This window comes from Bison bison, unplaced genomic scaffold, assembly GCF_000754665.1.
Source record: "Bison bison bison isolate TAMUID 2011002044 unplaced genomic scaffold, Bison_UMD1.0 scf7180017864384, whole genome shotgun sequence".
Taxonomy (NCBI): domain Eukaryota; kingdom Metazoa; phylum Chordata; class Mammalia; order Artiodactyla; family Bovidae; genus Bison; species Bison bison.
Genome location: NW_011494956.1, coordinates 470,752 through 483,784, shown reverse-complemented (window position 1 = coordinate 483,784; position 13,033 = coordinate 470,752). Strand labels below are relative to the sequence as shown.

Genomic DNA, 13,033 nt, shown 5'->3' with positions numbered 1-13,033 from the left:
GAAAAAGTTGGCTTAAAGCTCAGCATTCAAAAAACGAAGATCATGGCATCCGGTCCCACCACTTCATGGGAAATAGATGGGGAAACAGTGGAAACAGTGTCAGACTTTATTTTGGGGGGCTCCAGAATCACTGCAGATGGTGACTGCAGCCATGAAATTAAAAGACGCTTACTCCTTGGAAGGAAGGTTATGACCAACCTAGATAGCATATTCAAAAGCAGAGACATTACTTTGCCAACGAAGGTTCGTCTAGTCAAGGCTATGGTTTTTCCTGTGGTCATGTATGGATGTGAGAGTTGGACTATGAAGAAGGCTGAGCGCTGAAGAATTGATGCTTTTGAACTGTGGTGTTGGAGAAGACTCTTGAGAGTCCCTTGGACTGCAAGGAGATCCAACCAGTCCATTCTGAAGGAGATCAGCCCTGGGATTTCTTTGGAAGGAATGATGTTGAGGCTGAAACTCCGGTACTTTGGCCACCTCATGCGAAGAGTTGACTCATTGGAAAAGACTCTGATGCTGGGAGGGATTGGGGGCAGGAAGAGAAGGGGATGACAGAGGATGAGATGGCTGGATGGCATCACTGACTTGATGGACATGAGTCTCAGTGAACTCCGGGAGTTGGTGATGGACAGGGAGGCCTGGCGTGCTGCGATTCATGGGGTCGCAAAGAGTCGGACACGACTGAGCGACTGATCTGATCTGATCTGATCTGGGTATCTTTAACGTGTTAAAATGTTTCTCAGCCTCTTTTAAAGTTTCCAATACTGCTCATTATAACAAGAAGTACTACCATTCAAGCCATTATACAGCCAGTAACCTGAAAATTTTCCATTCATCTCCTTTTCTCACAGCCCTTATCTCCTCCATTACCAAATCCTATCCAATTTACCTCTTTAGTGTCCCTGAAATGATTTCACTAGCCCTCAAATGACTGATTTCACTTCTTCCCTTTTCCAGCACCACCAAAGCAATTCCCCCATGACTGAGTCACTCATGTGAGTGAGTACCTTCATTCCAGAGTGGCAGAATATTCAAGTTATGGCTTGTGAATTCTGAAACTGCAGTTAAAATGTCTATCCCCATTTCATCCCAGTACAACCCACATCCTGATCGGTTTTGGAGCATCAAGGACATCAATTTTCCAAACCACAAAGCCAAATCCCAGTCTCTGAACTATAGTTACCCCAATGAGGCTTTTCGCCCATCAAGAACCTCATGAAGTTCTCCAGAATTTAACTCATATCTATACTCAGTCCTGAGGGTGTGTGAGGACCAACCAGAAAAAGAGACCACCTAAGCTGTGGTTCCCAAGATCCCCAAACAACCAACTGATGCAAGTATAAATGAGGTCATGTGTATACATAATAAATCCCTGGAAGATACACAAGCAAATGTGAACAGTGATTCCATTGAGTAAAACTAGAGGGTGGAGTACTTTTATTTTTCACTTTACATTCTTCAGCTCTGCTTAAATTTTTTGATGAGAGTATATTAAAAAGCCATCTTTTGGGGGTGAGGGGGGGAACTGCAGGATCCTACTTCCCCAACCAAGTTTCAACCTGAGCCCCCAGCAGTCTGAGCACAAAATCCTAACCACCAACCCACCAGGGAATTCCCCAAGTGTCATGTTTTAAAAAGAAATTCAAAGATAAAACCAAGTCAGTAAAAGTTATGTTTGTTCACTTGGGTTATATTTCTTTTGCTTGTGTTTTCTACTTTTTTGATGGATTAAAGGATTGTCACAGTTGCTTCTCAACCTGTGAACCCCAAGAAAGGTTTTTCATGGACAAATTGGGAGACAGACAAATATTCAGTATTTCAGTATTTGCAGAAAATCCATCACAAAGAAATATATATTTTTAATAAAAAAAATCTAGTATATACATTTCCCCCCAGTGAACATGTTCTGTTTTGGCACCCCACAACATCTCTGAATACCCATCCTTGATCCATCTTCCTCACCACTGCATTTAGTACATCGAGCTAGGGTTCTAAATTTTCAGTCCAGGCAGGGGACAGATATGATTCCTGAACATGAAGATTCCTACAAGGAATTCCAGGCTGTAAGCTTGCAAAGATTTAAAAGAAAATATTACAGGATTCTTTCCTTATCAAGCATCTACCTATGTGCCAGGCACTGTGCTCGGGTTATACAATGACAAAGCAAGGAAAACATCCACTCTTGCCCTCGTGGAAGTTACAGTGTAGTAAGAAAGAGAAATAAATCAGTAATAAGGGTAATTTCAGGCAGTCCCGTGGTTGGGACAGCCGAGTTTCCACTGCAGAGGGCTTGGGTTCTATCCCTGGTTGGAGAACTAAGATTGCACACACAGTGAGGCACAGCCAAAAAAAAAACCACACACACACACACAAAGAAAAACACACAGTGATACAGCGGCAATGCTAATCTGGGGAGACACGGAGGGCTATGGGAGAACCTAGCCGAAGCATCTAAGCCAGTGCGGGGGCTGTGAGTCAGGGAAAACCTCCTGCAGGGCTGGCACCTCAGCTGATGCCTGAAGGTAGTGTGGGTGTTAACCAGGCAAAAAGCGGGGAAATAATGTTCCAGGCACAGGTAGCAGCTTGTGCCAAGTTCCTGAGGCCAGAAGGAGTGTAGCCAATGGGAGAAACTAAAAGCCATCCACACCAGCTGGAAGTTTCAGATCTGTAACCATAATAGAAATGACTGACTTATTGGGACACACCTCAAAGCGCTTCCAAGCTGGGAGAGCAGCTGCACACAGGTCAGAAAGGGGCTTTCAGCCTGATTGTGTCTGTATTCTTCATGATTCTCCAGCTAGACTGTCAGCTGCCTGGGGTCTGAAAACCTGCCCGATTTCTCCCCTCTCCACACAGTGCCCTGAACGGGCACATAAGAGCAGTGCAGTGATTTTTCCTGGTAGATGCTGAACCAGTTAAGATCTCTTAAGGTGGCACAAAGGCAAGGCCCCATCACCATCTCAACCAGGAACAAGAACAGGAATAAGTCAACTTTCAGGGGAGCCAGGCATGGCACTAAGCACTTGGCATATATTGCTGATTTCACTTCATCGAACATCATTTTTCCCCTTGTCATCTGCTGTGTCTAGATGGAACATTAAATAAAAGCTAGAAGTCCAAGAAAGAGAGCATGCAAATTAAAAATATGTTAAAGGAAATTCAGAAGATCTGCTGCCATCAAGTCTACTTCTTATCCTGACTTCTATGGAGAAATTTTGGTTAAGATTTTAGCAATTACTGTGTCAAATATGTTCCCTGGTGGCTCAGACAGTAAAGAATCTGCCTGCAATGCAGGAGACCCGGGTTCAATCCCAGGGTTGGAAAGATCCCCCTGAGAAGGGAATGGCAACCCACTCCAGTATTCTTGCCTGGAGAAGTCCATGGACAGAGGAGGCTGGCAGGCTACCCAGTTCATGGGGTTGCAAAGAGTCACACGACTGAGGGACTAACACTATCGTGCATAACTGAATCACTTTGCTGCAGAGCAGCAATTAGCACAACACTGTAATTCAACTACACTTCAATAAAAACTTTTTAAAAAGAAAGAAAAAGAAAAGAACCCAAAACAAGGAAAACACAGGCAGTTCCCAAAGAGGACTTCCTTGGTAACAAAAGCTCCAGGCTTCAGTTACTGAGCTAAGGCTTTCAGATTCCCTCATGCCCCACACATCTACCCAAATCTACCCCTCCATCTTCCCTTGCCTCTGTGCTTGCTCTCTTCTGTGATTTTTACCCTACTTATCCTGATTTATGTTTATTGTGCAACATTTGGAACATACAGGAAAACAGAAACTAGACAAGAAAAATCTCCATAATCCCACAAATGACCATTGAAAACACTTTGTTCATGGAACCCTCTATCAGACAGACACACACACATACTTTTTTAAATAGTATCAGGATTATGATACTTACACAAGGTACCATAACTGTTGGGTCTTTTTTATGTTATACCCCACTTGTTTGATATTTAAGGCCATTTCTTATCTCTAAGCATTGGTAACTGACTATTAAACCAAGAAATACAAATGAAAGCCTAACACATACACAAAGCATACTGAAAAGAAAAACTATAACTTGATTTAAATATGAAACTCTCAACTAGAGAAGTAACAGTGAAGGTCACAAAAAGGCTTCCCAAAGTCTACAGAACATTCCTGGGTGGATGGTAAGAGATGACAGTTGGAGTAAAATGTTCAAAAATTAAATATGCTTGTGAAATATTGGTTTAAAAATGAACTAGCTTTGTAATAAGTGACTCTGGAATCATTAATGTGTATTGTGAAATTCCAAAAGAGGGATAGAGCATGCAACGTATCTCAAATCTATTGGTCTTTGTGAACTTTTGTTCACAAAGTATCTGAGTGGACTAGGGTTCCTAGGAATACACTTTGGAAAACTGCTCTGCTGATATTTCAACGCACTAAAATATTCACAGTCCCTCAGTGGACAGGCCATCCCCTCAGAACTTGCCCTTCAACAATAAGTTTATTACTTCAACCCTCAGTCTTCCTAATCACACTTTTTAATAAAAATTATCTTCTGGATTGGTGGGTTCTTTCACTTCCATCACCCTCTTCTGTGGTTAGATATTTCCTGACCCCAGGAGGGAGGAAAGGAAAGACAAGGATGATAAGGGTATAATTCCCACTTGTCTTAACTCAATTTGTCAACAGACAGAAATTAAGATCACTTAACCCTTTAAGCAATTTATTCCTAATCAATCTCTGCAATTATAAAGACAATGAGAAGTACCCTTTTCTCCTTTAAGCTACTTTACTCACATTACCTAACTATATTTCATCAGGAACACATCCAATCCTGGCATAAATTAGGTCATCCTCCCGCCATGTCACAGCTGTGTTCCCTGCAAAATGGTATGGATTCATGAATGGTGAAAATCTCAATGAGAAAATATAGTCATTGTCCATAGACTACCCATTTCTGGTTGATTTGCTTTATCATCTCTCTTGCTCTCTCTCCAACAATGAGAGCTCCAAATCTGATTGCCCAGACTGAGCCTGGAAGCAAACCCTAGTGCTCCACCCACCACTCCAAAGTTATCTGGTCACCAAGGATACCTAATTACAGGGACTAATTATGGGCAGTAATTGGCATGAGGCAACAGAATACAAGGGTAGGACAGGTTTGAGAATCACAAATCTAATCCCATCTCTGCCACGTGCCTGTTATGTGACCCTGGGTCATGTACTCAACCTTATTGTGCCTCAGTTTCCTCAACAGTAAAATGGTATAATAATATGTACCTGTTCATAGGTCACTGTGAGGGTTAAAAGAAAGAATATGTGAAAAGCACCTAGGGTTCTGAATAAAGTTTCCACACACAAGTGTCAGGAGTGGGCCCCATGGGTGCTTCTGATCTCCCTGAGAAGCACCGATTCAGCTCCCCGCCTCCTCTGGCATAGAACAGATAATCAACACATGTCAGTTACCTCCCCTTCTCATCTCTCCCCACTTCTCAATCCCACTCCCCTTCCAACTCCAGCCCACACACAAAACTAGCAGCCACAAGCCAAATTATAAAAATCAGAAAGTAGACTTTCCTCAGAAGTGATTGGATACCTTTTGCCCAAGATGCTGCAGCAAAAAGCCACCATGCCCCAAGGTGGGGATCCCTATTTAGGTTTTTTTTAACACAAAGATGGACTGTCAGTTCTTATTTTCAACTTTAAAAATCAGCTTGCAATTCCAGATCCAGGCTGTCATTCAGCGCCAAACCTTAATTAAGAGCCAAAATTAGTTTACCCTACTACCAAAGTCTCTGCATCTGATTTTGGCCAGGTAGACAAGAGTATGCATGTGGGGAGGCAAGAATGAACTTGTACTGAAATTCAACTATGTACCAGACACTTCAGGTATGTTATCTAATCTTCCAAATACCATGAAATAGGTATTATGATCCTTATTTTACAGACAAGGAAACTAAGGCAGCAAATAATTTTTTTTGATTGACAAAGGCTCTTCATGAAAACAACAACATTATCTAGTCAACCAAAGGTAAACAGAGAAAACCAGCCAGAGTCAGTTCTTTTTTAAGAAAAGTAAAACTTAACAATTTTAAACGAAATCTTTTCTAACTGAAAAGAATTTGAAAACTTTACCTCCCACAAACATCTCTTAAGAAGTTACTGAAGTTTGTACTTCAGCTTTTTTAGCCATGGAAAGAAAGAGAAGTCCTAGGATGACAGTCCTGTTGTAGGTCTAGAGAGAAACCAGAATGGGACACAAAGATTAAGGAATCTGGACATAAAAGCTTAAGGAAAAGAAACCTGACAACCAAGGGGATTTCGAGCCTAGAAAATTTTGAGATCATAATAAAGGCAAATAACATATCAATGCATAAAAAGGCGATTAGAAATACTAAGAAAAAAAATCTTTACGAAAGTCAAGGTCCAAATATGAAGAAACTAAAAGGTGACACAAATTTAAACAACTGATGAAAAGTGAAAAGAAAGAATCCATTTGACTTTGTTGCTGGATATATCCTCCTGAGTGTCTCAGGAGTGCTGACACCAGACCCAGTGTGCAAGTCTAAGACCCAATCTAATACACAAGGCAGTAAATTATATTAAATGTTGCTTCCAGTTTTTCAACTTCAAGAAGAATTTACGAATACAGTCAATTGGGGGGCAAAGCACAACATTTTTATTAGTCATGGATTCAGAGCTTTGGAATGTTGAGGTGTCACAAACAAAAAGCAAACTGTGGAACTGCCAGCCACCCAAATCTCCTTGACTTACAAAATGGGGAGTCAAGAAATACTGTCAAAAGTTTCCAGAAAATAACAAAGGTGACCTAACAGACAAACTCAAAATAATGTAAATATCAAACTTGGGAGAGGAAAAAAGAAACATTTTAAGGAGCTACATTTCTCATTTTCTTCAGTTCAGTTCAGTTGCTCAGTCATGTCCGACTCTTTGCAACCCCATGAATCGCAGCACGCCAGGCCTCCCTGTCCATCACCAACTCCCGAAGTTCACTGAGACTCACGTCCATCGAGTCAGTGATGCCATCCAGCCATCTCATTCTCTGTCATCCCCTTCTCCTCCTGCCCCCAATCCCTCCCAGCATCAGAATCTTTTCCAATGAGTCAACTCTTCGTATGAGGTGGCCAAAGTACTGGAGTTTCAGCTTTAGCATCAGTCTTTCCAAAGAAAACCCAGGACTGATCTCCTTTAGAATGGACTGGTTGGATCTCCTTGCAGTCCAAGGGACTCTCAAGAGTCTTCTCATTTTCTTATTAGGAGTTAAATATTGATAACAATAGTGGTAAAAGCATGTTACTTAAAGGGTTAAGAAGGTAAGAATCTAAGAATTAAATACAGAAACAGTTTTTTTAAAAATTTAAAAGTTGCCTCTGTGAGCCTTGAGAAATTTTGACAAAAATAAATTTCTACCACACATTACAGAAAAGGCTAAACACTAAAATTATTACTAAAACCTGGGAGTGGCAGCAAATGTTACAGCTGGAATTATATTTAAGAGTAGGGATATATTCTCTTATAGAATATGTTATTCAAATACAATTTTTCTGTAAGAATGGAAAGTTCTACTGAAGCCAGATCATTTTCTTCTTTATAATTCTCTATTTTCTGGTCTAGATACACCAAATGTATTCCATTTATAACCAGACATTTTTTTTTTAAATTTTAATGTGATCAGTGTTCAAACCCTGTTGCGGAGAGCCCAACACCTACACACCCCAACCTGATTTATGAGCTGTAGAGAACAGCAGAAACGGTGCAGTCATCTCAGAGGCCCTGTGTTTTAACATGGCCTGGTTCCATCCAGCCCACAGTTAAATGGCACCCTAACATCACAGGGAAGGTTTGAACACTGAGAAAAGGTGTCCTTTAACAGGTGTCAGAAAATAATTACATTGTATACATAAGAACAATCTTACCTGAGAAAATGACAAAAACTGTTTAAAGCCTCTTAGATGTCCAGGCTTTATATCCCACATAGCTCATTGTTCAACTGGGGAAGTGACATGGGGATTAAGTGGGGCATGGAAAAGGGAAAATTGCTCCTGAAGTAAAGGCAACAGATTAGAGGGCCAGTCCACCAATAAATAAGCACGTGACTTTCCCAAAGTCATGTTGATACCCTTCCCTGGCCTCAATTTTCTAACCTTCCCCTAAAAAATGACCTTGTCAATTATGAAATGATTTGATTTCTGATTTATAAAGCCCTCTACTCCTGACAGAATCAAGAATACGATTCTACTGCTAGCCCCATTTCACAGATGATGGTGCAAAGTCATGGGTAGATTTTTATGAAAATTAATCCAGGGTCAGCGGCCATCATTTTCCAAGCTTCTACTTAAATCCACCAAGATACACTGCTTGATGAAACAAAATATGACATATAACGTTCACCTTATTCCAACTTTAACAAAGCTCCGAAAGAAATTCAGAGAACTCTTGGAAGAGTTCTTTATCTCAAAAGACAATGATCACAGTGATTTAATTTCTTAAATTCCCTTAGCTACTTGGCCAACAATTTTCAAGGATTGTTATCAGCTCAAGCCTACAGACCTATTATCTACATGTTTTTCCAGTTGTTGTCATCACTGACTGTACAAAGGAGATTCACCCAGCTTTGGACTGAGGAGTGGCTTTCTGTTATTGTTGTTGTTTAGTTGCTAAGTTGTGCCCAAGTCTTTTGTGACCCTATGGGCTGTCCATGGGATTTTCCAGGCAGGAATACTGGAGTGGGTTGCCATTTCCTCCACCAGGGGATCTTTCCCACCCAGGAATTAAACCCATGGTTCCTGCCTCATCTCCTGCATTGCAGGTGGGTTCTTCATCACTGAGCCACCCGGGAAGCCAAGGAGTGGCTTTAGTTGGGGGGATAAGGCAGATGTAGCAGATCAATTTTTTCTAAACCCAAGGCTAACTTCCACTTTTCACGAACATATTTTTGAGCTACTCCAATCATTCAAAATGTGTATAAAAGAGAATTCTTTTGTTTTGCTTTTGTTTAGGGATCTTTTCCCCTAGCTTTCCTCAGACATTAGGCAAGACTAGCTCTTATTTCTTATTTTTAGCAACCAGTTATACCAATCGCATATCATATATATTTGTGTATGTATATATATAAACATAGTTCAAAAATCATTTGGGACCAAAAATATTTTCCAAAATTATTGTAAAATATTGGGTCTTTTTCTATTTGTATGTACTATTAAGTCCATTTCTACAAAAGTCATAATAACATATTCAAAACTGCATTTACCTAAATAAGCAACACAACATGCTGCTTCAGACCTTTATATAGTATATAAGGGCTGGAGCTAATGGTAAAGAACTTGCCTGCCAATTCAGGAGACACAAGAGATGCCCGTTCAATCCCTGGGTCAAGAAGATCCCCTGAAGGAGGGCAAGGCAGCTAACTCCCATATTCTTGCCTGGAGAATCCCATGGACAGAGGAGTCTGGGAGGCTGCAGTCCATAGGGTTGCAAAGAGTCGGAAATGACTTTGCATATACACACAGTATATAAACTAATGCCATCCTTTAGAACAATATCATCACACTTAGAAAAATGTCATGCTATTACATCACATACTTGAATTCCACCAACTATTTAGATCAAAGCACTCAGTATGTGTCCACACTAGCACTCAATAACCAGAAGACCAGTTGTGGACTAAAACGATCAGCAACTGTTTCGGACAAGGGCTTCTCAGCGCTACATCAACCCCACCAATAACAAAGAACTCCTTCTTACACAAGATGTCAACAGCTTTGGGATGGAGAAGAAATAACTGGCTACCAGTATGAGTAAAATGGTTGGCTATTATAAGCCTCCATCCATCACTGTGTATTTGTTATCAGGTCCACTCATAGAGCCTGGTGGGCTGCCGTCTATGGGGTCGCACAGAGTCGGACACGACTGAAGTGACTTAGCAGCAGCAGCCTCTCATAGCAATCAAAGTATCAAATATTACCTTATTAAAATTGCACATAACAACTTCTAAACTACTCTATTTTATGTATATATAGGCTTTAAAATAAAGTCTAAGGCAAGTTCTCAGAAGACGAGTTTTCCTCCACGGCAATCAACAGCCAGCCAGTGCAGGCAATCCTGAACCAAGTGCTCCAGTTGGCAGGACTTCTATCCAGGCCATTGATGGCCTGACCCCACCATGACCTCACTGGTTATGTTTCAAGTTCTAGCTTGGCTTCTCCTTCAGAATATAATTATTTTAGGGTACCACAATTGAAGCAACCTTCTTTATGCCTGTGAATACATTTTTCTACACAGTCTAATTCCACTCGAATGTAAAATTCACTACATCGAAAAGCCAGAACAACCTGTCGGGAAATACTACAAAGCAGCTCCTGATCGATGATATTCTAGGTTACCGAGTGCAACACAATAGAACTCCTGACCCAATTTCCACACAATTGATTTGTCCAGCCCACAACTACTTCTCCACGCAGTTCCTAATTACATCACTGGGGGGTGCTGTATGGTCATTACGTCACCGAACTGGGAGCTGTAAGGCCTAAGTCAGTGAGTGTTCCCTTTTCCAGTGGAGAGACAGCAGACCACCTCCAGTAACAGAAGTTCCTCTCTCCTCCCCAAGCCTCAGTTCTGTTCTAGAACTATCTTGATGTCACATCGCAGTGCACCAGCCTAGGAGTTACCTGACTTAGAGTGGGCCGGAAAGGAGTAAGAGTTTGGGTCCAGAAGTCAAAGTACTCCAGTATCAGTACTCCAGACTCAACGCATAGTCATCTAGGTGTTTCACGAGAATTCTGCCCAAGTACTTTTTTCTTCTACCTCGAAGAATTTTCATGTCCTGAAAATCTCGCAACTTCCCGGATCCTGGATGAACTCCACCAGCCCCAGCTTCTGATCCCTTACAATTCCAACACCCTAAAACTAACTCCCACTTCCAGCCTCCCAGATTTCTGGAAAAAAGCCGTGCAAGGACACACATTAACACGCAGGCACCCACACGCAAGTATGCACGCACGGTCACGAATACGCACAAGAACAAGCGCGCGCGGCCTGGGTATTGTGACTCTGTGTCCCCCTCTTGCTCCAGGCTGACTTACTTGAGGAAGTACCTCTGACCAGTGGCCGTAAAGGTCATCTCCCAGCCCGGGGGCAGCGGCAGCTCGTCGGTCACGTCGTAGGACTGCTGACGGAGATGTGCGTGCTGCTGCGCGGGGCTGACCGCGGCGCCCGCGCCCGTGCCCAGCTGCAGGGACGCGGGGGACGAGTGCGAGCGGACGTGCTGGGCGCCGCCAGCCAGTCGGGGCCCCGGGTGGCCGCCGGACGAGTCGGTGCTCGACTGGCGCGAGTGCGAGCCGGAGTCAGGCTCCTTGAAGAACGATTCGGGCAGGATCTTCTTCCGCCACGAGCTGGGCTTGGGATTCATCACCGAGTTGAAGAGGGCTTCGAGGTCGGTGTCTAGGTCTTGAGTGACGTGGATCACTTGCTGCCCGGGTGGCGGGAGCGGTGGGGGCGCCGAAGCCGGATTCATCTTCTGCTAGGAGAAAGGAGGTCAGATTAGCTTCTTATTGAAGGTCTGAGAATTAAAGGGGAGAATAGAGAGAAGAGACAGATAGGTGTCCGCCTCGGGATCCCAGACACCCAGCACTTAGACCAGCAGGATGGGGGAGGGGTCCCTCCTGGCCTCCAGAATTATGCAACTTTCTTGAAGCCAAGAAGTTACCAGGAAAGGGGGAGGGGGTGTCTGCTGGGAGTTAACTGCACTGGAGACGCTAATGAAACTGCTGGTGTCTAAGGACAGGTCGAAACTACCCAGAGCAGGCAGCGCCCTCAAAAGTCTCAACCCGAGCCAACTCCAAGACGTCTCCACTCGGTAAGCCCGAGGAGCCGGGCGCCCTGGCGTGGTGCGGGGTGAGCGGGCGCGCGCCAGCGGGCACTACCTGGGCGCGCAGCGAAGCCGAGTTTGGGCGTGCGGTGGCCGCCGTCCCGCCCGAACTCGCCGTTGGGCCTGGGTCGCTCGGCTGCGTCCCGAGCTTGCAGGGCTGGAGCTGGGGCCCGGCTGGCAAATCCCGACCCTACTCGGTGTCTGGCAGCCGAGAGGCTTCGGCTCTCACATCCCCCGAACTGGCCTCAGGCGCTCGCGCTCCGCGGAGAGGCGGAGAAGCAGACTGCGCGGCCGCCGCGGATCCCGGACTGTCCCATAAACAAAGTTTGGAGCAAACTCCCACTCCCAGGAAAGAGGCGGGTCCGAAAGTTGAGCTGTTGAATTATGCATTACCTCCAAGTCCCGAGCCTGCCTACCCCTTCTCGTCCCTCCCCTTCCTCCTCCTCCTCCTTCCACCCTGGCACCAGAAAACCCTGGGCGTGCTGGGTACTCTGCAGGATAAGAGGAGATGGGTGCCCCCCACCCACTCCTCCTGGTCTCGCTGACCTCTCTCGCGGAACCCTGGATCTGCATTCCTTTGAGTTTACCACGGACTTGGGGCGGGATCAAAGGGAAAGTGGCCCGAGCCTGTTTAATCAAGGACTTGTGGACCGAAACCAGGCTGGGGGCGGCGGAAGACACGCGAGTAAGGGGCCCAGACAGAAGAAGGGCGGGTTCTGGGTGCCGCGCCTTCTCTTCGTGCCGGGTACCGAGGCCGGGAGGCCGGAGCGCGGCACTGATCAGTGATTCTAAGGGCGGGCCCGGGTACGCTCCGACGCGGGGAGACACCAGCGAGGCCAGCCTTTCCACGGGAGGCTGCATGTGACCATATTTGGTCTGGCGAGGAGGCATCTCGGCTGTTTGGCTTTCAATTGTCTGCTCGTGCGCAGACGGTGCCCAGAAAGTGCCTCTGTCGCTAGGGATGCGACTTCGCCAACTAGTTCACTGTAAACAAACAAGCTTGAAACCATTTATCAGTTCTTTTTTCCTCTCCAGGGTGACTCGGGTCACCAGGGGTTGAGAAGAAACCTGGGCAAATCTTCGGTGCTGGAAAGGGACAGCATGCCCCCCCCCCCCCCCCCGCGACATCCTCGCGGGTCGTGGGAGGATTGGAATGTCC

At 44.6% G+C, this 13,033-nt stretch overlaps 1 protein-coding gene across 2 annotated transcripts in view; it reads right to left on the bottom strand.

The window, feature by feature from the left end:
• WWTR1 (WW domain containing transcription regulator 1) overlaps positions 1–13,033 on the bottom strand; it is a 185,283-nt gene that overhangs the window by 137,485 nt on the left and 34,765 nt on the right. Inside the window, exons 1-2 of one of the 2 annotated variants that reach the window (XM_010858109.1) lie at positions 11,930–12,231; positions 11,090–11,526 (exon numbers count right to left, since the gene is read on the bottom strand). In XM_010858109.1, the coding sequence (XP_010856411.1) occupies positions 11,090–11,520 (431 nt within the window). In that variant the 5' untranslated portion in view covers positions 11,521–11,526; positions 11,930–12,231. Of the gene's footprint in view, positions 1–11,089; positions 11,527–11,929; positions 12,232–13,033 lie in introns of those variants that run through there. The other variant, XM_010858108.1, reaches the window with a different exon arrangement.